This window comes from Lissotriton vulgaris, chromosome 3_1, assembly GCF_964263255.1.
Source record: "Lissotriton vulgaris chromosome 3_1, aLisVul1.2, whole genome shotgun sequence".
NCBI classification, from domain to species: Eukaryota; Metazoa; Chordata; class Amphibia; order Caudata; family Salamandridae; genus Lissotriton; species Lissotriton vulgaris.
In genome coordinates, this window is record NC_141689.1 from 285,442,395 (window position 1) to 285,468,065 (window position 25,671).

Consider the following 25,671-nt stretch of genomic DNA (forward strand, 5'->3'; position numbering starts at 1 on the left):
AGCAAAGGAGGCTACCTGCCTTGCTGGTGAGAGCTGAGTTCCTGAGCAGCTGAGCCTACCGATCAGTGCGGTCACCCCGTGGAGGCTCCCTTAGGGACAGTGGTTGGGCTCAAGTGTGCGGCAAGGAGGCGCGGGAACACGGATCCCACGGATCACCAGGCATAGGAGACTTATTGTCGGAGGGGGGCTAGGACGCTGCATGGGCTGGCTACTACACGAGAGCCTCTGAAAGGGTGATTTTATTACATCGACCGTTGACACAGAGGCCCAGTAACGCAGCGAATGGGGAGGTGCTGAAAGACTGGACATTCACTGAGCCACCCACAATGGGCAGGGTGTCCAAGAAGAAAGGTTTTGAAGCCTTGCGACTAGATGACCTGGGTCACGCCATGGAGGACGAGGAATTGGCGCCGGGGACTAGAGCTTCCACACAGCCGCGGGACCCTTCTTCGGGAGACATCATGCAGCCCATCATGGCCTCGAGGGAGGCCTTGGAGAAACAGATGGACTCCATCGGCTCTGACCTCTCCCTCCTGAAAGATGACCACCGGAAACTCAGGGAACGAGTGGCGTCTCATGAGTTGACCATGAAAAACATTCCGGAATCGGTTGATACCTTGCGAACGCAGCTCAATGAGGTGGTGCAGAGGGTCCGCGTGCTGCAAGTGCGCGCAGAGGACAGCGAAGGGCGCTCCAGGCGTAATAATCTCCGCATAGTGTGAGTTCCGGAGCGTGAGGAAGGATCCAACGCGATGCAGTTCCTGGAGACATGATTAAAAGCGGAGGTGGCGCCTGAGGGTCTCTCTCCCTTCTACGCACTAGAGCGAGCGCATAGGGTTCCGACACGACCTCCAAATCCAGGGTCCCAGCCACGCCCGATGGTGGTGAGACTCTTATACTACCGAGACCACGACTACATCCTCCAGAAAGCCAGGGAGTTGCAGAATCTGAAAATTGGCAACAGTAAAATAATGATTTTCCCGGATTACACCAGGGATGTGCAGCGACAAAGAACTTCCTTTTTGGGGGTGAAGCGGAAATTGAGGGCTTTGCACCTTCCTTACGCAATGCTATTCCCGGCTCGGTTGCGGGTCACTGCTGATGGGAATACGCACTTTTTCCTTACGCCTCAAGCCACCTGGGATTGGCTGGAAGCCCGGGGTGAGACGGGTGAGTGTCCACCGGCTGCGACCTCGCCTCGACACCGTTCCCCTACCACAATGCCAAAGCAACGCCCAAGTTCCCCCGCAAATTGGCGACAAGAACGTGACAAGGCAGTATTGGCAGTGGCGGCCATGAGTCAGGCAGGTCTCAGCCCAACCAGCAACACGTCGGAGCATACAGGGAGTGGAGAACAGAGCCCCAGTTCCAGCAGCGTCCACGGGCTCTCGGAGACGGAATTACCAGGCGTCACTCCACAAACAGCGGATGGGGTGTTTGGCTGACTGAACAGTTGCATGATCAGCCTGACTTTGTAAGGTATTGAGTTGGACTGCTGGGCCTTGAGATTTGGTGCCTGATGGGAGGCTGGGCTGACGGAGAGCGCAGTGGAATTGATGGGGGGGGACCTGGGTAGGGAAATGTTCACACGGGGTGGGAAGGGGACTGGGGGACCTCTGGGATTCTTGAATCGGAGTTCCAGGCAGCCTGAACTGATTGGAGTTTATATGTCTTTTCTTTGTTTGGATTGGGGATTCCGCGTTGGATGCCTGTCCTGGGGAGGGGGAGTTGGGGATGTTTGAATTGTTCTATTTGTGGGGTTGGGGTGCTTGGATGGAACATGATCTAGAACAATGCCAGCAATGGGACCCGCATTAGGTTACACATGTCTCACATGGAATGTAAGGGGGATGCATACTATGCATAGGCGACACAAGATACACTCCTTCTTGACACGTAGAGGGATACAAATTGCTTTTCTCCAGGAGACCCACCTCACTGCAAAGGAAGGGAAGGCGATCCAATGCCGCTGGAGGGGTCAAGTCATACTCGGCATAGGCGAGGGGGGTCTTAATTTGGGTAAGAGCTGGGTTTCCCTTTCAGTGCACCTCACAATTGATTGAACCAGAGGCCAGATACTTGGTGCTCCAGCTGAAGCTGGATGGTCGAGATTTAACTCTGGGATGTTTATATGCGCCTAATGTGGACCAACCAGCCTTCTTCTCATTACTGTCCCACAAATTAGCATCAGTCTTCGTAGGGCCTCTACTATTTTGGGGCGATTTTAATTGTGTCACAGACATTGATTTAGACCGTTCACACCCACCCTTACCGAACGCACCAGCGGGTAAACTGGCAGTGGCGTGCTCTACCTGGCAGCAAACTTGGGGGCTGATTGACAGTTGGAGGGTTCAACACCCATTGGATAGGGATTACTCCTTTTTCTCCACCCTCCACGAATTACATGTTCGCCTGGATGCATTTCTATGCTCCCCTGAGATACATGGGGAAATTAGCAATAGCGAATGGGTCACTCGCACTATTTATGACCATAACCGACTGATAGCCCAGTTGCAGTGGTCGCGGCCGCGCCCCAGAATTCCTACCTGGAGACTGCGTCCAGAAACACTTGAGGACCAAGTATTCCGAACCACTATAGCCAAGTCAAGTCAAGTCAAGTCATAACATTTATATAGCGCACTACATACCCAGAGGGTTTCAAGGCGCTTAGGAAGGGGAGGAGGATTATTTGTCAAATATCCACATTTTAAGCTGCTTTCTGAACGCTAGGTGATTCTGGGTGAGGCGAAGGTAATCGGGGAGAGAGTTCCATGTTTTGGCAGCCAGGTATGAGAAGGATCTGCCTCCCATGGTGGTCTTGTTGATGCGAGGTACAGTGGCGAAGGCTTGGCTGGAGGAGCGAAGTTGGCGGGAGGGGGTATAAAAGGACAGTCGAGAGTTGAGGCACTCTGGTCCGATGTTGTAGAGTGATTTGTGTGCGTGGGTAAGCAGTCTAAAAGTGATCCTCTTATTGACGGGTAGCCAATGGAGGTCTTTAAGGTGACCAGAGATGTGTTCGTTGCGTGGGATGTCTAATATGAGCCTAGCTGAGGCGTTTTGGATTCGTTGTAGTTTCTTCTGGAGTTTTGCGGTAGTACCTGCGTAGAGGGTGTTTCCGTAGTCCAGTCGGCTCGTGACCAGAGCGTGGGTGACTGTTTTCCTTGTTTCGGAGGGGATCCAGCGAAATGTTTTTCTGAGCATGCGAAGAATGTTAAAGCAGGAAGAGGATACGGCGCTGACTTGTCTGTTCATAGAGAGTGAAGAATCCAGGATGACGCCTAGGTTCCGTGCGTGGTCTGTCGGGATGGGTGCTTTTCCGAGGGCTTCCGGCCACCAAGAGTCGTCCCATGCAGAGGGGGATTTACCTAAGATGAGGACTTCTGTTTTGTCTGAGTTCAGTTTCAGACGGCTTTGTTTCATCCATTCAGCGACTTCTTTCATTCCCTCGTGTAGGTTAGTTTTGGCGGTGCTGGGGTCCTTGGTGAGGGATAGGATCAGTTGAGTGTCATCCGCGTAAGAGATGATGTTGAGGTTGTGTTGGCGGGCAATGGCCGCGAGGGGGCTCATGTATACGTTGAAGAGGGTGGGACTGAGTGAGGATCCTTGAGGTACGCCGCAGATGATTTCAGAGGCCTCGGACTTGAATGGTGGGAGGCGAACTCTCTGGGTTCTTCCGGTGAGGAACGAGGTGATCCATTCCAGTGCCTTTCCCTGGATTCCGATATTTCTGAGGCGTTGTAAAATGGTGCTGTGGCAGACTGTGTCGAAGGCTGCAGAGAGGTCGAGGAGGATGAGGGCGACTGTGTCTCCATTGTCCAGTAGAGTTCGAATGTCGTCTGTTGCTGCGATGAGGGCGGTCTCAGTGCTGTGTTTGGCTCGGAAGCCAGATTGTGAGGGGTCGAGTGATTTGTTGGTTTCGAGGAAGGCGGCGAGCTGGATGTTGACAGCTTTCTCGATGACTTTGGCCGGGAATGGAAGAAGCGAGATGGGGCGGTAGTTTTTGAGTTCGGTGGGGTCTGCTGTTGGTTTTTTCAGAAGGGCGGTGAGTTCAGCGTGTTTCCAGTCTTCTGGGAAGGTAGCGGAGTTGAAGGAGCAGTTGATGACGTCTCGGAGGTGCGGAGCTATGACGGAGTCTGCTTTGTTAAAGATGTGGTGAGGGCATGGGTCTGTGGGGGAGCCAGAGTGGATGGAGTTCATCAGGCGGATGGTGTCCTCAGTGGAGATTGGGTTCCAGGCGTTAAGGGTGTTAACGGGGGGAAGATGGTCAGCTGATGGTAGGGTGGGTTGGCTTCCGGGTTGGTTGTCAAAGCTATTGTGGATGTCAGCAATCTTGTTGTGGAAAAAAGAGGCTAGGGAATCGCAGAGGGTTTGAGAGGGGGTGATGTCGTTGGAGTTGGCCGAGGGGTTGGAAAATTCCTTGACGATGTTGAAAAGTTCCTTGCTGTTGTGGGCGTTGTTGTCAAGTCGATCTTTGAATGCTGTTTTCTTGGCTTTTCGGATCAGTTGGTGGTGAGTACGGATGGCGCTTTTGAAGGCGTCCTTGTTGCTACCATTGAAGACTTTTTTCAGCTTAATGCAGGGACTACGGGATCGGTGCTCACTGAATGAGACGCCTATAAAACAGTGGTGCGAGGGAGTTGTATTTCGGCGGCGGCCGGGACCCGGAAGACATTACTGCAAGACATCAAACGAGATGATGAGCAATTGCGTGCCCTGGAAATAGAGCGCCCTGAACGACCAGATAAGCAAGATGAGTTATTGGCAGCTAGGGAAGCAGTTGAAGCAACTGTAGAGCGCCTACGGTGCTTTGACTACAAAGCCTCTCTCGCTCGGGCGCGCTCAGAGCGGGATAAATCGGGAGCCCTTTTGGCCTGGTTGGGTAATCCAGCTTGGTGCGGCTTTGTTATACTTGAATTAAGGGACCAGGCAGGTGTGGCCCGCTTTGACCAGCCAGGGATAAATGAGCTGTTTTTCGATTACTATACGGAGCTTTACCGTAGTAGGGTGCTTCCATCAGAGGAAGAATTACAGAACTTTACGAGGGGTCTGGATTTGCCGGAATTGGGGGAAGAGGATGCGAAGCAGCTGGGAAGAAACTTCGAGGTGAGGGAAGTGAGAGATGCAATTAAAAGTATGGCACGGAATAAAACACCGGGATCTGACGGTTTTCCGGTGGAATTCTATCTTACTTATATCGATGTACTTGCGCCTCGGCTGGCGTGGCTCTACAATGAGGCCAAAGGGTTGGGCGGGTTGCCGGAATCTACCAGGGAGGCAATCATTATCCTGTTATTGAAACCGGGCAAACAACCCTGGGATAGAACGGCGTATCACCCTCTATCCATGCTAAACCTGAATTACAAAATTCTGAGCAAAATCTTAGCGACTCGGCTACTGCCCCACAAGTCCACGCTGATCCATGCCGATCAGTCAGGGTTCATCCCCGCGCGCAACACATTGCTTAATATACGACGGTTCCTACATGTTCTGGAGGCTGATACTTATGAAGTGGATACCGCAGCGGTGTTTGCGGTAGACATCGAAAAAGCTTTCGATAGTTTAGAATGGGATTACCTCTTCCATGTTATGAGTCCGATGGGGTTGGGGCCGGATTTTGTGAGCTGGATTTTGTGAGCTGGACGGCTTTAATGTACAAAGATGCCACAGCCAGAGTGCGAACGGGAGGGGTGACCTTGGAGGCATGTAAAGTGGGAAGGGGCACATGACATGGTTGTCCCCTTTCCCCATTGTTGTTCGCTATGGCAGTGGAACCTCTTGCGGCGCACGCTCGCTTGGGGCAAGCATACCAGGGATTGGACGTATATGGGCAGGTCCACCATATTGCACTTTATGCGAATTACCTATTAATGTTTTTGGCAGATACGGGGGAAGCCCTGCGAGGAGCGAAATCTCTGCTAAGAGCCCTAAGTGTGGTAGCAGGGTTGAAAGTCAACTGGAAAAAGTTGTGCCTATTTCCGACACGCGGAGGTAGAGACCGTCTGCGGTCGGTAGAAGGGGTGTCCTGGGAAGAAAGACGTCTTCCCTACTTGGGTACAGTGATTTACCACGAACAGGGAGATATACTGGACGGAAATGTGGGGAAGGCGATTAGGGGTGCCAAAGCTAACTTTGAATTCTGGAGCACCCTTCCTTTATCTGTAGCGGGACGTGTGGCACTACTCAAAATGGTTACTCTGCCGCGCTTGCTCTACTTCTTTGGGACTCTCCCGATCTGGATTCCGGCGAGCTACATTCGGAGGCTTCGGGGGATGATCAGTTCCTTTCTGTGGGAATGCGGCAGGGTGGCGCTCAGGACGCTCATGAGACCCCGAGCAGAGGGGGGACTAGCGGTCCCAGACTATGAAACGTACTACCTAGCTGCCCAACTTTAATGGCTCACACAATGGGTGGCGAGGGCCACTAGGGACGAAGGAGAGGCGAGAGAACCGACGGGCCCCTTTCTGGTGCTGTCTCGTATAGTGCTGCGCCTTCCGCTCTGAGATATGCAGCTCACTCAGGAGTTTGCCACAGCGCGTAAATGTTGGCACAGATATCTACGACGAGGGGGTATAGCGATCCGATATCCCAATATCCCATTAAAACTGTGCAGGGCACTGTCGCACTGAGGAAACTGGCGGAGACTGGAGGACTGGGAGCAGCAGGGTTTAGAGACCATGGGAGACCTATACGAGAACGGCAATCTGCTGCCATTTGATGTCCTCAGGGACCGTTTTGAATAGCAATTCGTAAACACTGGAAATCGGGCTTGACAGAACCGCCTACCTCTATGGGTTGCCAATACGCCGTGGTTGCTGCAGGCACAATCAAGGAGGTCTCGTGTTTGTATATTTTATTTATTTTATTTTGAGAGTTTTATATAGCGCGGACAAGATCTTTGCAGATATCAGAGCGCTTTACACAGAAGGGGTACATGAGCGAGCATAGTCAGATAGATGAATCAGAATCATGTAAACAATAATACAGATAATACAAATAAACAACGGGGTCAAACAAGTAGTACAGATCGGTGCAGAGTCTATAAAAGAGTCCGAAGTAATAGTTCAGGTGTATTTTGCCATGAGGATAGCTTTTACTTCTTTCTTAAAGAGTGTAGTGGAAGAGATGAGCCTAGTTTCGGGAGGGAGTGAGTTCCAGATCCTGGGTGCCATTCCTGAGAAGGAGAGTTTATAGGTTTTTTCCTTCCGGAATCTACGAGGTTTCAGCAATAGATTGTTTGTGCCTCTAGTGTTTCTAGCACCGCCAGAGATTGTCAGCTTCTGAGTGAGGTAGCCGGGAGAGTTCAGGTGTACCGCCTTGTGTGTCATGCAGGCGATTTTCAGATGTATTCTGGCTTCAAAAGGCAGCCAGTTCAGGGATTTAAAGTCAGGAGAGATATGAGAGTGCTTTCTTGACCCAGTGATGAGTCTCGCTGCAGCGTTTAGAGAAGCTCTTAGGGGTGCAGTTGTAGTTAGGGGGAGTCCGCAGAGGGCGACGCTGCCATATTCAATTCGGGGGATGACTAGTGCTTGTACTGCGGTTTGGAAGTCTTTGGCTGGGAGGAAAGGTTTAAGTTTCCTCAGGGTATTGATTTGGAAGTTCGCTCCCTTAGTTGCCTTGCTGATATGTTGCTGCATGTTGAGATTGGTGTCGAGTGGTATGCCTAAAGATTTTGCTGAGTCCACGATGGTGGGTTGGACATTGAGTGCTGTTAGGTGTTTAAGCCAAAATTGAGTGGTGGAGATCTTCGCTGGAGGTGAGATCAGAAGGAACTCCGTTTTCAGAGCATTGAGTTTGAGATGGTTATCGCCCAGCCAGGATTGGGTGCTTCTGATCGTTGAGTTCAGGAGCAAAATGTCTTTAGGGGATTGTAATTTGAGATAAAGTTGGGTGTCATCGGCGTACATGTGAAAGTGTACATTGGATGCCTGTAGCAGGGTGGTGAGAGGTTCCATAACTAGGTTGAACAGAGTTGGGGATAGGGCGGATCCTTGGGGGACACCCAGCGTTACAGGTATTGGCAAGGACATCAGGTTGTTGCTCTTGAATTTCTGCGACCTGTTGTGTAGAAAGGAGGTGAACCACTTGAGAACAGTTCCAGATAAACCCATTCTTGTGTTTAGTAGTTCGAGTAGATTCTCATGTTTAACGGTGTCGAATACTGAAGAGAGATCAAGAAGGATGAGGAGGCAAGTGTCGTTTTGGTCTAGCATTTGAAGTGCGTTGTCAATTATGTGAGTCATAACAGTTTCTGTACTGTGTCCTGCTCGGAAGCCTGATTGATGAGGGTTGAGGAGATCAAACTGTTCAATGTGTTTAGTCAGTTGTAATTGTGCGCATTTTTCCAGTAGTTTGGCGGGAGTGGGGATATTAGTAATGGGACGGTAATTGTTCAGGCGCATGACCCACGAAGCTTTAGCACCAATGGTAACATTGAAGGCGAAATGGGAAGCGGACATAGGAATTTTTTATACCCGATCCGGCATGGGATGGGATAGTGGAGAGAGCCTGGAAGAGTACGCGCAATGCCCAATTCCAGCTGGTGCATTTTCACATCCTGCATAGGACATATCTGACACCAGCCCGTTTACAGAAATACTTTCCAGCCTAGTCCGCGGTTTGTCCAAGATGTGCACAGGGGGCCGCCGATTTTAAACATATGGTGTGGGCGTGTCCGGCGCTTGATTCCTTTTGGCAAGGGGTGTCGGCATTGTTGAGGGATGTTACTGAGAGGGACATACAACCCACTATGGCGCACTGCATCCTCCATTGGATTCCTCACACCTCAAAAAACAAAATCACAAGTAAATTTATTGATCTGGGATTCTTCTTAGCTAAAAGAACCATAACTTCTCAGTGGAAGGCGAACAAAGGCCCCAATGTAGATAAATGGAAGCAGGAATTTAGTAAGTGGGCCCGATGTGAGGGGGAGGTCAGACTACAAATGGCGCATAGAACAGGAAACGACCATGCAATAGAGAGGGCAAGAGCCTGGGAGAGATTGGTCATGGAATTCACACCCCCCCGCAAAGAGGATGGAGGGTCCCCTACACATAGCCCTGGGACACACCCGCCATAGAAGGTCAAGATGAAAGTAAGTTGCCTAGCACTAATTGATTGCACACCAATGTCCCACACTTGGAAGTGAGACGCCTCATACCACATAATATCCACGGTTCTGTAGCGAGATAGGAGTAAAGAGGTCAACCCCTTTCTAGCCCACTGGGGGCTGCACCACGACACGCCTAGGGGGGGAGGGGGGTGGGGAGGGTTGAAGAGAGGTGGGGAGATGGGAGGTGGTGGGGAGGCGGAGAGAGACTATAGTTGGGATAGTACATAGGTGTTGGAAGGGGTGGGGGGAGGGCTCCCGGGGGTTTTAGTTCGACCATTTGTCATTGGTTGCACTGTCATTTTAATGGCCCAGAGCGCAAGAGGTATGTGTATGCAAATTTTACTGATACCCATGGACATTAACTGTGTAATAGTCTGGGTGTAGGCTGATACTCCTGCTTCTTCTATGATCTGTGTAAAATGTCTTACTGTGCTCTAATTGCAATAGAAAATGGTGTTTTAAAAAAAAGAAAGCACTGGTTACTAAGGTTTAGTTATCTCAATTATGGTTTTCAATTTTGCTAGAATTGTCATGGATTCTTCATCCCCACTCCTCCACTTTCAGGCTCTTCTGTTGGAACCGGGAGTGGGAGAGCTGACTGATACAATGATTCAGAACTCTCTCACAAACCTAACTGGTTGGAAGATTTTTGAAGACTCTGCGTATTTATGGAGCACGGTTGGGTTCCTGCCACGTACAAAATATAGTGATCAGGGTGGGCTAGATGTAGGGGTTTGAACCAAGAGGGTGGGGGGGATGATCCCATGGCATTGGGATTTTCCAAATGCTTTGTTTTTTTTCCTCAGAGTTGGCCGGCGAAGGTAAGGCAACCAGACAGCTTATTTCCACAGGTTAGCCTTTTCGTCAGGTCATGACAGGCGAGATAGAAATCCTATTGGTGAGCTTCATAAAAACAGGATCTAATACACCTCCATTACTACTCTCATCTGGTCTATTACTTAGTTCTTCCTCTGCTAGTAACAAATCCCCCTTTAATCCATCATTTCTATCTTTCTCCTGCTTCCTTCTCCTAGCCCCAAAACTAATAGTCTCCCCCCTCACCCCTGCCTTAAAACAATCCCATACTGTCCCTACAGCTGCTGTATCTCTATTTGTTGTCATAAACTCAATTATCCAGCTCTTCATATGTTGAATATATGCCTCCTCCTCCAACAGTGCCTTTTCAAATGTTCACTCTGAGACCCTCCTTGCTACTGCCAATCCCTTTAAGGTAACAATTAGGGGATTATGATCCGCTAGTAATCTTGGTAATCTCTCCATTCCTGCACCGTCTATGCCTTGACTACTAATTAAAAAATAATCTAATCTTGCATTTACTTTGTGTGGTGCTGAGTAATACGTGTACCCATTTTGTCCTGGGTTAAGAGTATCCCAAACATCCAGTAGCCCATTATTCCTAGCTAAAGAACAAACTGCTTGAAACACTCTTTTCTTCCTTCCTTTATATTTAACTGGAGGTCCCAACCCCAAACCCAACCCCCCTGCACCATTGATATTAAAATCCCCTCCTATCACTGCATATGGGGCCCAGGTCGCCAATTCAATATCAATTTCTTCAAAGATTTCCGAATCGTCTCCTGTAGACCCGTAGATAGAACCTAGGGTTACCCACCGTTCTCCTATCAAACATTCTATTAGAGCCCACCTTCCCCGAGCGTCCTCCCATTTTTTCCTAGTAGTGATGTCTCTTTGTCTTGCCATTACAGCCACCCCCCTGTCTCTAGCGCCCTGTCTGGAATATGCTATGACAGTAAGACCTAGCTGGTCAAGCAATTGAACTTCGGACGCCTGTATATGTGTCTCTTGAAGTATTAAAAAATCTAGTCTTAGACTTTTGATCAGGACAGCCACCTTCTGCCTTTTTAATCTATCATTCAGGCCGCAGACATTCCACGTCATTATTCGAGTATTCATCCTGGTTTTTTAGGTAATTTATCCTTAATTTTACAAATACTGAACCGACTAAACCGATTCCTTAAACAAATTGGGCTAACAGCCATGTACAACTCATATAGTTTCTCTATTTTATTGATACTTGTATTCCAGGTCACTTTACCTCTGCGATAATACCAGCTTTTTTGTTGTTGTTCCTCCCCCCCCCTTTTTTTATGAAGCTTGCGAAACTGCGAATGGAAGCAGAAGAATACATAGCAGTGAAGGCGGCAAAACAATATGTGGTTAACAGAGAGAAATCCTATGAGATGAGTGAAAGGGTTGGTAAAATGCTAGCTATTAGAGCAAGGCAAAAAGCATCATTCGGAGAGATAAAAGCAATAAAGGACAGTTCAGGAGGAATTGTAACAAGTGTGCAACAAATTAGAGAAGTTTTTAGGAATTTTTATACGAATCTATATAATGAAAATGATGTAAAAGATCCCGAAGATATAATGGAATATTTGAATCACTACGAAGGGGTTGAGCTGGATGAAACAGAGAAGCAGAGGATAGATAACCCATTAGACCAAGAGGAAATAAAAGGTGCTTTGAAGAGTTTACCATCCGGAAAAGCGGCCGGGCCGGACAAGATTCCGCTAGAGTTTTACAAAGTTTTCTGGGAGGAGATAGGGGAAGATATGGTACGCACTATGAAACAGGCACAGAAGGGAATGTCAATACCAAACTCCTGGTCCGGGGCTGAAATAGTCGTTATTTTAAAGAAAGGAAAGATACCTACTGAACCGGGGTCGTACAGACCAATCACGCTCATGAACACTGACACAAAGGTCTATTCAAAAGCACTGGCAATAAGATTCGCCAGTGTAATAACACCATTAGTAACTGTCACCCAACACGGATTTATACCTGGACGAGGGACTACGCATCATATACGAAAACGAATAACCCTTATGGATAAAATGGAGGTTATTGGGGAGCCGTTTTCGGTTTTATTGCTAGACGCTGAAAAAGCATTCGATCGTGTATCATGGGTATATTTGTGGAGTGTACTGAAAAGAATGGGGTTTGGAAATGGTTTTCTTACAGCAATAAAGACCTTGTATAGAGATCCAGTAGCTACGATTAGAATAAATTCGGGAACAACGGAACAAGTGAAAATAAATAGGGGTACTAGGCAGGGATGCCCGTGTTCCCCGTTACTTTTTGCAGTATATTTAGATCCGCTGATACGTAGATTAGAAGCAAATGTGAGTATACCTCCAGTTGCCACACCTAGGGGGGACTGTAAGATACTTGCTTATGCCGATGACGTGGCTGTTGTAACACCATTACCCACAGAGGCTATAAGACATGTGGAGCTGGAGGCTAAAGAATTTGGGAAAGTATCAGGATACTCTCTGAACACTGGAAAAACGCAACTTATTTTAAAAACAACAAGACTATATGTCAGGATCCACGGGTGGTACAAACAGGAAAGTATTTGGGTATAACTATAACTACAGAATTAGAAAAGCTAGTAGAGTTAAATATAGACCCCATTATACGAAAAGTGGGGAAGGAGCTAGATAGACTTAATAATCTACATCTCACCCTGGTTGGCAGAGTAAATATCATAAAAATGCTAATACTGCCGAAATTTCTATATCTGTTCAGGACAATTCCGCTGTGGTTTGATAACCTTTGGTTTAAAAAAACTGAACAAATGATCAACAGATTTATCTGGTCTAAAGGTAAAACTAGGAGAGCAGCAAGATTTATGGCACTTCCACGGGATAGAGGAGGATGGGCGCTACCGGACCTAAAACTTTACTATTGGGCTGCAGCCTTACAATATATGGTAGGATTAATAGGCGGAGCAGAAGCGGAAGGAGAAGATGACTTGGGTTCATTAGCGATATATGGCATATTGATGGGAGAAGAAGTTAAAAATATATTTTTGAAACATTTTGACACTGCTTATTTTAAGAGAACACGATTTAAGACCATTTTGGGTGCACATAACATTTGGAGGTGGTTTATTAAGAAATTTGGATTGGGGAAATTTAATAGATACACGAGGATAAGAGAGAATACATTATTCCCTGAAGATATATTTTCCGACTTAGTGTACACAGAATGGTATTGAAAAGGGATAATAAAAGTAGGGGATCTGATGGCCCCACAGGGGATGAAACAATTTACAAAATTACAGGCGAAATACGATTTGTCAACAAGACACTTCTTTAAATATTTACAAGTAAGAAGTTTCCTACAAAATAAAAGGGGGGGGGGGGGGAGTGAGAGGATTTGAGAAAAATTGTATATTAGAGGTAATACATAATGGAGCAGATTGTACAATTAAAAGGTTTTACGCAGAGCTACTTGAATCTAAAACAGATGATATGGTTAAATGGGGGCAAAGTTGGTCGGCGAAACTGGACATAGAGCAGGAGTGCTTTAATATATCAGTAGTACTTGGAAAGAATATTTTGTGTTCTGCGTCGCTGCAGGCTCAGCACTATAAAACCATCTATCGGTTATATTACACTCCAGCGAAACTTGCACAATGGGGGGCGACTACGGGTATAAATTGCCCTAGATGCAGAAGTTTAGAGGCAGATGTTATTCATATTTTTGCAACATGCCCATGTCTTTTGACAATATTGAGCGAGATAGATAATTTCAATGCCCTTTGAAGAAATGTTTCTATCAATTTAACACCTGCAATTATTTTACTGGGGGTAGACTCGGGTAATGAATATGAAGAGGGCAACTACTTCATCTTTGTTGCCATGGCAGTCTTTAGATTATGTATTGCCTCAGCCTGGCTAGAACAATCTGCACCAGTATTCCAACAATGGTTAGCCAAGCTCCTAAGTATATATAATCTTGAAAAAGAAATATACTCTAGAAGAGGAAAGAATGCAAGGAAACTAGGATTGAAAATATGGGAGCCAATAACGAATTGGAAGGAGGAAGTATAAAAGTGTATATAAAGTGTATATAATGCATAAAAGGGCATAAGGATTATTGGGATATAAGGGAGGGGCACTGGTTTCAACACGAGATAAAGTGATGTATAGTTTGTTTATATGTAAATATGTAAGTTTAAAGGATTTGTTGTCTTTGAGTTAAGCATGGACTGTGTAAATATTAAGGCATGAAGGAGGATTTTTTTTTAGGTGCAATATAAGTTATAATGTGTCATATGATGTGTATAGTTTAAGATTATATATTTGTACTTTGTCACTTCCACGGTGGAAGCATTGTTGATTTACTTTTGTAATTTGTTCCTCACCCCCCTCTCGGTTCCAGAGGGGGGAAAATAATTGTAAAAACCTGTTAATAAAGAGATTTAAAAAAAAAAAAAAAAAAATCCTATTGGTAGTGTTCCCTCATACATAAGCTTTTGAGGGGAGTAAGTCTTCTTTCCAAACCTCTACCATGTCAAATATACCAGTTTGGGGATGTCAACAAAGATTTGCCATTGTTTCAACATTGTGCTGATAACAAATTTCTCTCTCAAAAGTAGAGGTATGCAAAACTCACTATGCTGTTATATTTACTTTGGTGTGAAGCGTGGAATCTCCGAGTGGGGGAAGTTACCTTTCCTCTTTCAAATAGGACTAAGACAAACACTCACTTGATTTAATTGGCATCTTTCTCTGGTCACTCAAAGTTATGTGTTGCTAAATGTTTTAGAAAGTACCAGTTAGCTACACATGATCTCAGGCCTCGATCAGCAACCTAATTGCTCTTTTCCTTTAGTAAAGCGTTTGCATTATTCTCTTCTCCAACATTAACCTTGTGAGTTGGCTGGGGGCAGGTTTGGTACAAGCGCATTGATAGCGGAGTATTATTTCTGTTTTAGAATATTTGCCTAATGGAAACTCTGCTTAGGTAGGGAATGATTGCTTCATACTGAAAGTTCAGCATTAAGCGCAATGTGAATAGCTGAAGGTCAACCATCTAAGGGCTGACTATGAAAATATTACTGCATTTTAGTCAATAACATATTCCTTGATGGCCTGTTTTGAAAGCACTGTTTGACTTTCACCTTTGTCTTGTCTTTAGAAGGTACATCTAACTTTTTTTGAGTTCTAGGGTGCACTCCCTTTAAAGTAAACAACTTTAACTATTGCAGAGAATGATTTATGAGATGTGTGCAAGTTAATAAATGCTTCTATGAAATTACTTGAACTTTTAATGATTTGTTAAAGTTTTTCCTCTTGTATAGGTGATCATAAATGACGTTAGATCATTCTACAGCAAAAGGTAGTAGAACATTAGAGTTTCTTGGGCACGCAATACAGTTTTGGTCCGAGTCTTTTTTGCATTGCGAGACCCTAACATAGCAGAACATAAATTTGTAAAGTATATGTCCACTCCTTGTGCTATCTAAAAACAGATCTAATCATTACCGAAAACGAAAGTGCTTATCTTATCAAATAAGGGAGAATGAAAGGCTGAGTGGGCCTGCTGGGATTCAAACCGGTTTCCCTGCAGTGGAGACATTAAGCCACTGAACCACCCAACTCAGGACCTGAATCTAACCAAGAGAGGTGGCTCCACCTTACTCTTCTTTTCAAGAATGCACCAGTGGAACAGTGACAGAGAACGATTCTGGTTGTCATTCTAAATGTTAAATTGTATGCAGAATATAAGAGATAACTTTGCAAACCAAGGTAAGAGGGTTAGTTTAAGCAAGCCTATTGCTTCCCAGTAGGATGAAAGGATCAATTGCTGGCTGTCCGTATGATTTATATTTAGTAGAGATTCCCTTGGACAGTTAGCCAGGTATCTTCTAATTACAGCCCTAAAATGATTATATGCCATCAACAACTGCGTCATTTTTCATCTATTCTACTGTACTTTGCGAGAAGGTGCTGATAACTCCTACATGGTAAGCCACCATAAACAGGAGTACTCCAGACTTCTGAGAAGGCATGGTAAATCAACATTAACAAACCCACAATTATGTTAAAAAATACATTCTTGGCCTACGGCAAGTCTTTTAGAATACCATACAAGCATGTGTCTCAAACTTTAAATTTTACTAACAGTTTCCAAGTTCTTGGTCTACAGGTAATGTTCTTTTTATTTAAGATGATGTGAATCACTTTCTAAAAATGTATTATTTATAGTTAATACCAGCCCTTTAAAACCTCATTTGGTGTTAAAAAGTGTACCACAACTGTGTAGATCATAAGATAGAAATAGTGTACTTTTGACTGAAATAGCTGAGCAAATCCAAGACATATGAAGTATCAAAAAATACATTAATGACCACTCATTTTATAAAAAGGCAGTTAAAAAAAGTCTTGGAGAAATTATCTGTTTTAGATATTATAGTGCTTATTTGCCATAAACACACAGTTGTCTTTACGGAAGTCTCTATGTAACTTCTTCTTTCCTGCTTGCACTATCTAGGATAGTTTGATTATTGCACATCTACTCAAAACCTGGTAGTGATGGGCATATTGAAATAAAAGCCTACAAACTACAGTTTTGAAGACCATTACAAACGACAATGTTAAGATCTTTCACTGAACATAAGCTAGTTGGGCTTGCTGCATAAGGTGGTAACACACTGCACCACTGCAATCCTCAACGCTCTCTCTGCTATGCTTTCTCCTACTGGAATAAAAATGTGTGCTGCATCCATTTTTGTAGATCAATATAAAGGCATGGCAATAAAGGTCAGCATCCAGATAAAATAGTTAAGTTCTGATGGTCTAGAACAGGATAATCACAAGGTGATCAGGAAAGAGAATTGCCAACAATAGACGCATAGGTAAAATACAACAAGATAATCTGTGAAGCAAAAGAAAAACCTGGGGTGTCCAAAAAAAGTAACCAGACAGGATACTATCCAGAGGCAGTGGGGCAGTTGAACTCAAAAAGTCCATTAAGATGATTTATGCGACCTGAATAAAATAAGAATAAACTGAACAGTAGGTGAAATTAAGGTAGTTCCATGTTTCAATGTTTGCTTCAAGCCCATCTTGGGTCTACACCACACATCTGATATATATCTAAAACTCAGTCTAAGAATGTATATTTTGATCATTTCATTCTGATAGATATGCCTGTCCAGAGCTCTAAACCCTGCCTTCTGAAACTATGTGTATCTGCCCTTGGTAGAACACACACAAGTTGTGCAGTTCTAGTAGCAAGAAGACACCTGCAGGAGTGCTTAACATAAAATGTTCGTGTTTATGTTATTAGACCCAACCATTAGTTACTCACAGATCCCAGAGGAATATAGCGATGAGTTCAAAAGGCACCCTACCTCATCATCAAAGTCAGTGTTTGCAACAGAGGGTCAAGGATTACTGAATAGATATAACAGATTAAAAAATGTAATTGACACAGTGTTTTACATGGTCAGGTACTCTCAGATACTGAAAACCTGTGTTTCATCAATCTGAAAGTGAGAATGAGGGTGCTTCTCAGCTGGGTGCAGTACTTTTAGTGGAAGAGTACAAGCACTTCTCATTAGCACACACCTACTTGGACTGCGAGTACTCCTACTTTACCTTTGTAATTGCCATCCATTTCAAATAATGCATTGAAATGTAACTATTTAATTACATTTTAAGGCATGTGCATAGGGGCAATTAAATTAATGTAGAAACTTAAAAACCTGGCCCTTTAGATAGACTATCTTTTCCTTGGCCTCCTCTTTTTCATACACTGTCTCATCCTTGGCCTTCATGACTTTTTCAGAAGCTAGAACTACCAGTGCTGGGACAATTCTGTCGAAGTAGCTATGCGCTTTATAAACTTCATTATTATGAATTGCCCTGGGCACACACCTTAATAGGGTCTGCCTCGGAAAGCGAACTTTTTTGTCTCACATCTATCGATTTCTCCATCTCAACCTTTAATGTATTATTCTTTTCTTGCAGTTTTTTTATATAGCGTGAACTAGACCAGAATGTATTGTAGTGCTTTACATGAGCCCCAGTTACATTACACAAAGTCTCATTATTGATTTATTTTTTTTTAAGTGGGGCTTGATGGGTGAATTAAGTGATCTGCCCAAAATCAAAGGATGGTGAGCCAACGTCGACACTCAAACCGGGTTCCCCAACTCCAAAGTCGTGAGCTCTTGCCATATCCTCTCCCCAATATTATTCAATATTGTTTGGCATCGGGGAGGGGGGCTTGGCTTAGCAGAAACTGGGTAAAAAAATACAAAGTTATTCCAAACAGGGCCTATGTCTTGGCCGGGCCCCTCAAAATCCACATAATGCCACTGCCCATCACTGGTAATGCTATCCAGTATTATGCACTGTTCTCGCGAGGTTGCAGACACTGCTTGTGCGCATTCGATAAAAAGACTGCTATGCTGCATTGCTTAAACGCTGCATACCAGCGTACCAACAATGTTGTATGAACAGTCTCCCATGGCCTCCCTGACATATTTATTCTTAATCAGAGCTTCGTTTACAAAAACACATACATACATTCGTGGTGCAACACGGCACAGAATAAACTTTTGGGGTGCCACGAACTTTTGAAAGGTGAGATATAGGCTCAGACATAACAGATACACAGTAAATAAGAGGCTTCTACGTTCAGAGCGGGCAGCTGACTAAAGCCAAATCCTCCAACGGAACACGTGGTTGCGTAGTTATGTAAATCGGGACTGCATTATGTAACGTACAACTCTTGGCACGAACAAGGAGAGGAACAACCCTGGGCTGTGCCATGAACTAAAACAAATTACACAGCGGTGCAAACGTTGTTCTAGGAGGCAAGGAGCACTGTGTATACGAGGGTCCCCGAATTACACAGTTCTAACTCAGCTACTGGTACGTGCACGCTGCATATGCTGCACGAGAACACGCGCTAGGAAAATGTAAACATTAGAAAATACGGTGTAGGACGGCTATGCTGCTAGTAAAGTTACTGCAGCTTTATGTGCTAGTACGACTCCTGCCTCCCGTATCGCAGGTCTCCAGCTGTCAGCCACAAATGAAGACAGGGGCGTAGCTATTGATAGCGCAGCAAGTACAGTTGCACCGGGGCCGAGAGATCAGAAGGGCCCTCTGCACCCATATATATCTTTACTGCACTATTTAAACATCGGGTGGGTTCCCGTTTTATTTGCTTGCATAAGGGACCATAGCATCCTTGCTCTTCCATGACTGCAGACTGCAGAGGCGTCCCGCAGAGACCACTGAGTACGCAGCCGGAGTTGCAGGTGAAGGGAACGCTGGATAGCGCCACCATTGCAGCAGAGCACACAGATTGAGTCCGTTGAGTACCAAGAAACTGCGGTACTTTAACCGAAGGTAAAGGCAGTCGAAAATACTCGACACATGGAACTAGACCCATTAAACACGCCATGCGGTGATGAGGTGGCGTAAGAATAAATAATGGTGACACTACGGCCCACTTGTAATTTACAACGCACAGAAACGGCAGCATGACGCGCTTTCTAAATCAAAGTAGCACTATTATTGCCCATTGCACCGGTCCCTTGCAAGAATGTTGTGACTGAAATAACTGATCTAGAAGGGCACTGCCTGTGCAAAAACAGGTAATCTGTATTTTCTGCTTGAAGGCGGTAGGTCCCTTGTTAATGCGTGACACAATCAGGCACTCCTTATTTAACCGACTGTACTAAGCATGGTAGGTCTTTTGGGGTACATGGCTAATAAGAGAAGCGTTAACTATAAACCCAAACCTGGAGAGTGATGCTATTTGAAACATCGGCTAAGTTCACAGGTGGGACTGCACTCCCTGCAGCTGCTAAGCAGCCAATAGCTGCAGTTGTGAACATCACAGAGCAAACAACCACCACCGCTCTCAGTATGCGGGCATAGCTGCCTGATGGGCCCGTGTCAGATGTGTCAACTCCAACCAGTCCTGTTTATTATCCCACGTTCTATAAGGGGATGCTTGGTCCGTGTTCATAATGTTATAGTGAAACTACAAGTCCCAGAATGCAACGTCCTGTTGGCTATAAAAAGATACGACTGGCTAAAGGTGGCGCACGTGACAATTATGAACAGGTTCCCTAGAGTGAGAAAGAAGTGAGCCGAAGGTATGACCGCAGTAGAGGTAAAACGCAGACAGCAGCACGCGTCACGCGAGGCTTGTTGCAGCAGCACACGCCTGACGAGGCTTGTTGCAGCAGCACACGCGCCAGGCAGGGCGGACTTACACTGCTCGCCGAGTCTCCTGAAGGCGACGCTCCTCAAGGCGGCCGCCATGTTAGTGCAGTGGGAGTACATTCCGTTGGAGTTGGCAGAGGCCACCTTCTCCTCTCACGGCCCGGGACCAGCGTCTAGCGCGTTCCCCCCTCTAGGACGTGTGCTTCTGTTATTGCCACCACCGGTCGCGTCAGGGATAGGCGGAGGAGGCAACCTTGTTCCGGGACCCGCCCTCCAACTGAAAAGCAGGCAACAGCCCGCCCAGGCACGCGCCATGTCTCGTTCACATGGCCGAGTCCACGGCTGGTGTGCGTGTCATGTAGCGCACCGTACGAGCTTCCAGGCTGTAGACCTCTTGTCCCTTCCCTGTCCTGGAAACACCGGCCCAATAAAGTGATCTCTACTTCATCAGAATTCGTGAAACAGAAAAAAATCAATTTGAGATCGCGGAAGGAAAATACGCTTTTATTTCAACAGCAGTGAACGTGATATGCTGGCTTTACATCCCAAATGAGGATTCACGTGGATAATAGTTCTGGAATTGGAATTTTTTAAATCTGGGATCCTGTAAATTGGGGGTCAAGGTGGGCAACTAAAATAAGGTAGTCACAAGGGGCTGCATAGCCAAGAAAAGCTGTCTCGCAGTCAATTTATACATTTGTTTTTTAAAAACTGTCATAAATATATTGGCACCAAGGAGAAACGTGACAGTAAATCTGTTCTCTCTTAATTAAATGCAAAGGATGCCTCTTGAAATATATTATGCGATTAAACCACCTGTTGTAGAGAGATCACAGTGTAGAGATAGCCTCTCAACCACCCTATTGCCCTCCCATACTGTGTAGGTACTAGTATCAAACAAGTAACAGAAAAAGGATATCCGTGGTCCTTAGGGTATGCAGTTCTCATCTCATGGAGAGGTTTCTCCTTTCAATTGCCCAGCAGTTCATCTGCTGCTCTGGGCGTTACAGTTGGAAATAAGATTGTGCTGTGTTCAGAGTCCGAGTGTATCGTGCTGCCGTCCGTGTCCGTATTGATCGTTTCCCGATCCTCTCTGAAGTTGCACACCAAGGCAACGGGTCCTAGCTGTCCTTCTGTTGTTTCCGGGAGGGTCTTCGCCGTCCCAGCCCTGTCGAGGCGAGAGATGCTCCATCGTTTTGTTCCGAGCCTTTCCGGGAGCCGTTGGCCGACGCCCCTTGGGTTGTCTCTTGGCTACCTTCGATGCCCATCACCTCGAGCCACTCCTCCACGTCTGTAGGGCTTTCTAAGAAATGTTTTTTTTTTTTTTGTCATACACTATCTTGAGGCGGGCTGGGAATGATAAAGCATATCGTAGCTTGGCCTTCTGGAATTTCTTCTTGACCTCAAAATAAGAGGATCGTTGTTTTTGTACCACATTAGTATAGTCCGGGTACAGAGAGATGCGTCGATTCTCGTATTCTATGAGGAATTTTTCCTGGGCCTTTTGCAGTAGGATATCTCTATCCAGTAGTTAAGTATCCGGACGACCAAAAGGCGCGGCGGATGGCCAGGTCTAGGCCGTCCAGTGGGGATGCAGTGTGCCCTTTCCAGACAAGAGTGGTGACAGGCCCTCCGCGGTCACGTGGTCCCGGAACGACTGTTCCATGAAGTCCGTCACGTGGGTCCCCTCACTGCGCTCTGGAAGGCCAATGACGCGGATGTTATTGCGCCGGTTGCGGCCTTCCGCATCTTCCACGCGGTTCATCAGAGATGCCACCTGCTGCTGTAATTGTTGTACAGAGGTAGTATGATCCACTACCGTCGGGGTCAAATCCGCTACCACGATGCCCTGGTCTTTAACCTTGTCGGCTAGTTTATTATGATCTGCTTTTAGTAAGGAGAGGTTGGTGGTGAGGGCCCCCAACTGTGATTCCATTGTTCATCTGGAGTCCCTAATCTCTTTTAGGATCAAGTCCAATTTGTCCATATGTTGTCCTGCAGTAGGATTCAGTTCGGCTGTCCCTGGCAGTGCCTTCCCTGGTGTATTCTCTTGAGCGGGCACCGTAACACCAGGGCCGTCCTGACCATCCAGTGGTTTTGTCCCTTTCCGAACCATGTCTAGCACAATCCGGGGTGTCTAGCACGCTGCGAGTAAGGACTATCTAGGATATGTCCTTTGGCCTAGGGCGGTCCGTGTTGGCTGCATCCTCTACTTCACGTCGCCAATCGCTTTATATTAGGCCCCACTGAGCTATGTAGGGGTCTTCTGGTTCGCCCCCACAACGTAATTATATGGTCGGGGGTCTCACACCTACACCCACACCTTCTAGTATCTCCAGGTCATCGTCCGTGGGCCAGAGAAGGTTCTCATTTGAGCCGTCAAGTTATCAGGGCGTGCCACCTCAGGGTGTGGTGTACGGGTGTACCAGGTGCCCCTAATTCGGTAGTATCTCGGGCCCCCGCTATGTAGACATCCAAATGTAGTAGTGGCGGCTGATATCGGTGCTCCTCATTGGATTTATGGCCATCTAGGCAGGGGGGGAAGGAAGGGGGAGGGCGAGGGCGAGGGATAAGGCCACTGAATGTCTCCCCAGGTGTTACCAGTCTCGCCCTCTTACCTTCTGGTCTGCGTCTCCGGATCTGCACTCCAGTACCTGGGGCCACCTGCCCTCGTCACTCCTTCAGGGCCCGTCATCCGTGTCTCGCACCGGCTATCGGGCTCGGTCCCTCTGGGCTCCCTCTGCCCGTGGGCCGGCCGGTCTGCAGGGCACATCCCACATGCCAGCTGCTGCTGTAATTGTTGGACAGAGGTAGTATAATCTGCTACCGTCGGGGTCAAATCCACTACCACGATGCCCTGGTCTTTAACCTTGTCGGCTAGTTTATTATGATCTGCTTTTAGTAAGGAGAGGTTGGTGGTGAGGGCCCCCAACTGTGATTCCATTGCTCATCTGGAGTCCCTAATCTCTTTTAGGATCAAGTCCAATTTGTCCATATGTTGTCCTGCAGTAGGATTCAGTTCGGCTGTCCCTGGCAGTGCCTTCCCGTCCTCTACTTCACGTCGCCAATCGCTTTATATTAGGCCCCACTGAGCTATGTAGGGGTTTTCTGGTTCGCCCCCACAACGTAATTATATGGTCGGGGGTCTCACACCTACACCCACACCTTCTAGTATCTCCAGGTCATCGTCCGTGGGCTAGAGAAGGTTATCATTCGAGCCGTCAAGTTAGCAGGGCGTGCCACCTCAGGGTGTGGTGTACGGGTGTACCAGGTGCCCCCAATTCGGTAGTATCTCGGGCCCCCGCTATGTAGACATCCAAATGTAGTAGTGGCGGCTGATATCGGTGCTCCTCATTGGATTTATGGCCATCTAGGCAGGGGGGAAGGAAGGGGGAGGGTGAGGGATAAGGCCACTGAATGTCTACCCAGGTGTCACCTGTCTCGCCCTCTTACCTTCTTGTCTGCGTCTCCGGATCTGCACTCCAGTGCCTGGGGCCACCCGACCTCGTCACTACTTCAGGGCCCGTCATCCGTGTCTCGCACCGGCTATCGGGCTCGGTCCCTCTGGGCTCCCTCTGCCCGTGGGCCGGCCGGTCTGCAGGGCACATCCCACATGCCAGCTGCTGCTGTAATTGTTGGACAGAGGTAGTATGATCCGCTACCGTCGGGGTCAAATCCGCTACCTCGATGTCCTGGTCTTTAACCTTGTCAGCTAGTTTATTATGATCTGCTTTTAGTAAGGAGAGGTTGGTGGTGAGGGCCCCCAACTGTGATTCCATTGCTCATTTGGAGTCCCTAATCTCTTTTAGGATCAAGTCCAATTTGTCCATATGTTGTCCTGCAGTAGGATTCAGTTCGGCTGTCCCTGGCAGGGCCTTCCGTGGTGTATTCTCTTGAGCGGGCACCGTAACACCATCCTGACCATCCAGTGGTTTTGTCCCTTTCCGGACCATGTCTAGTACAATCCAGGGTGTCTAGCACGCTGCGAGGAAGCACTATCTAGGATATGTCCTTTGGCCCTGGGCGGTCCGTGTTGGCTGCGTCCTCTACTTCACGCCGCCAATCGCTTTATATTAGGCCCACTGAGCTATGTAGGGGTCTTCTGGTTCGCCCCCACAACGTAATTATATGGTCGGGGGTCTCACACCTACACCCAGCCTCTTCCGCACCCAGATGGCGGTCCAGAAATCAGGGTCCGTGGTGGTGCCCCGGAGTGGGGCTCCGGCGGTAGTCGCCCCGGACCTCTCGGATTCACTTTCAACTTTAGTCCACGGCTGCCACCGGGGGGGAAGGCCGCACCAGCATCGGGCCCGTCCGCTGCCAGCCGCGGCGTGATGTGATGTCAATATCATCCCGGAGCCTCCGGGGGACCCAGCGTCTCTGGATCCGCTCTACTTAGCTGGTTTAGGGCCCGCCAGAAGCATCGGCAGAGTTTCAACCCCCCGGTGGCTCCGGAGCTCTAGCAGTCTCCGTCCGCCATCATGGCTCGCTAGCCATGGCCCCAACCCTCCCTCCTCATTCATGCTCTCTTACCTGTGATTCAAGACTTACTATGCCATCCTGCACAGTCATCGTCATGCTCTGAGGAGCACTGTCAGCCTACACATCTGCAACTCACCTGGGTAGTTTAGGTGATGTAGCTCAGTCTGTTTCAGCACCTACTATTTACATAGATGTTCTATTACTCCCACTGCAGTGCCAGCCATAATAAGTAAGTGAAATTTTCTAAAGTGCACAGATGCTGAGTGTTTTTAGCTCTAAAATAATTCTGCCGCTGATCTAAGAGGAGACTTATTTGGACATGGGGGCAAAGAGCCAGGTTTTGAGAGATATTCTGAAGCAGAGCCTATTCAGCTGAGACCTAAGGGAGGAAGGCAAGGAATTTAATAGTTTGCCCACCAAATAGGAGAGGCTTCTACCACCCCACTTTGCCTTCCTCACCCTAGGGATAACCACCAGCCGAGCATTTGAAGATCTTAAATCCCATCAAGGGACATACCAAATGCCTTGAATTTGACCCTATCTTGAACAGGCAACCAATGAAGGTCCTTGATGCTGTTAGATATGGGGCTGAAATTGAGTATTTTAAATAGCAACCAAGCTGCTGCGTTCTGCACAGACTTAAGCTTTGATGTAGTTTGTCTATTCCTAGATAGAGAGCATTGCAGTAACCTATCTTGGACAGGATCAAAGCAACTATTACTGTTTTTTACATATCAAATGGAATGAAGGGGAATATCTGTTTTAGTATCTTTAGAAGATAAAAGCATGAAGATGTAATATGGTTGATCTGTTCAGAGAAACAAAGTTGGTTGTCGAACATAACCCCAAGATTTTTCACTTTACAGACTGGGGCTGAACAGGGGCTGGAATCAACAGGCCACCAGGAGTAGTTCCAGAAGGAGAGATAATTCCCAAAAAGTATCCCCTCTGTTTTCTCTGTGTTTAACTTGAGATGGTTCTCATGCATCCAGCTTGTGATGTGCGTCAAACAATTGTTAAATTGTCTGACCATATTATGTGCATCTGATGTAATTG

The 25,671-nt window shown here is 46.9% G+C and overlaps 1 protein-coding gene across 2 annotated transcripts in view; it reads right to left on the reverse strand.

Annotated features, from left to right (window-relative positions):
- Positions 1–20,364, reverse strand: part of FECH (ferrochelatase) — a 303,513-nt gene extending 283,149 nt beyond the window's left edge. For both annotated transcript variants that reach the window (XM_086960443.1, XM_086960442.1), the window contains exon 1: positions 20,184–20,364. Coding sequence is in view for 1 of the 2 variants with exons in the window: in XM_086960442.1 (XP_086816568.1) it covers positions 20,184–20,253 (70 nt within the window). In the remaining variant the exon portion in view is untranslated. The remainder of the gene's footprint in view (positions 1–20,183) is intronic.
- Between the last annotated feature and the right edge of the window lie 5,307 nt (positions 20,365–25,671).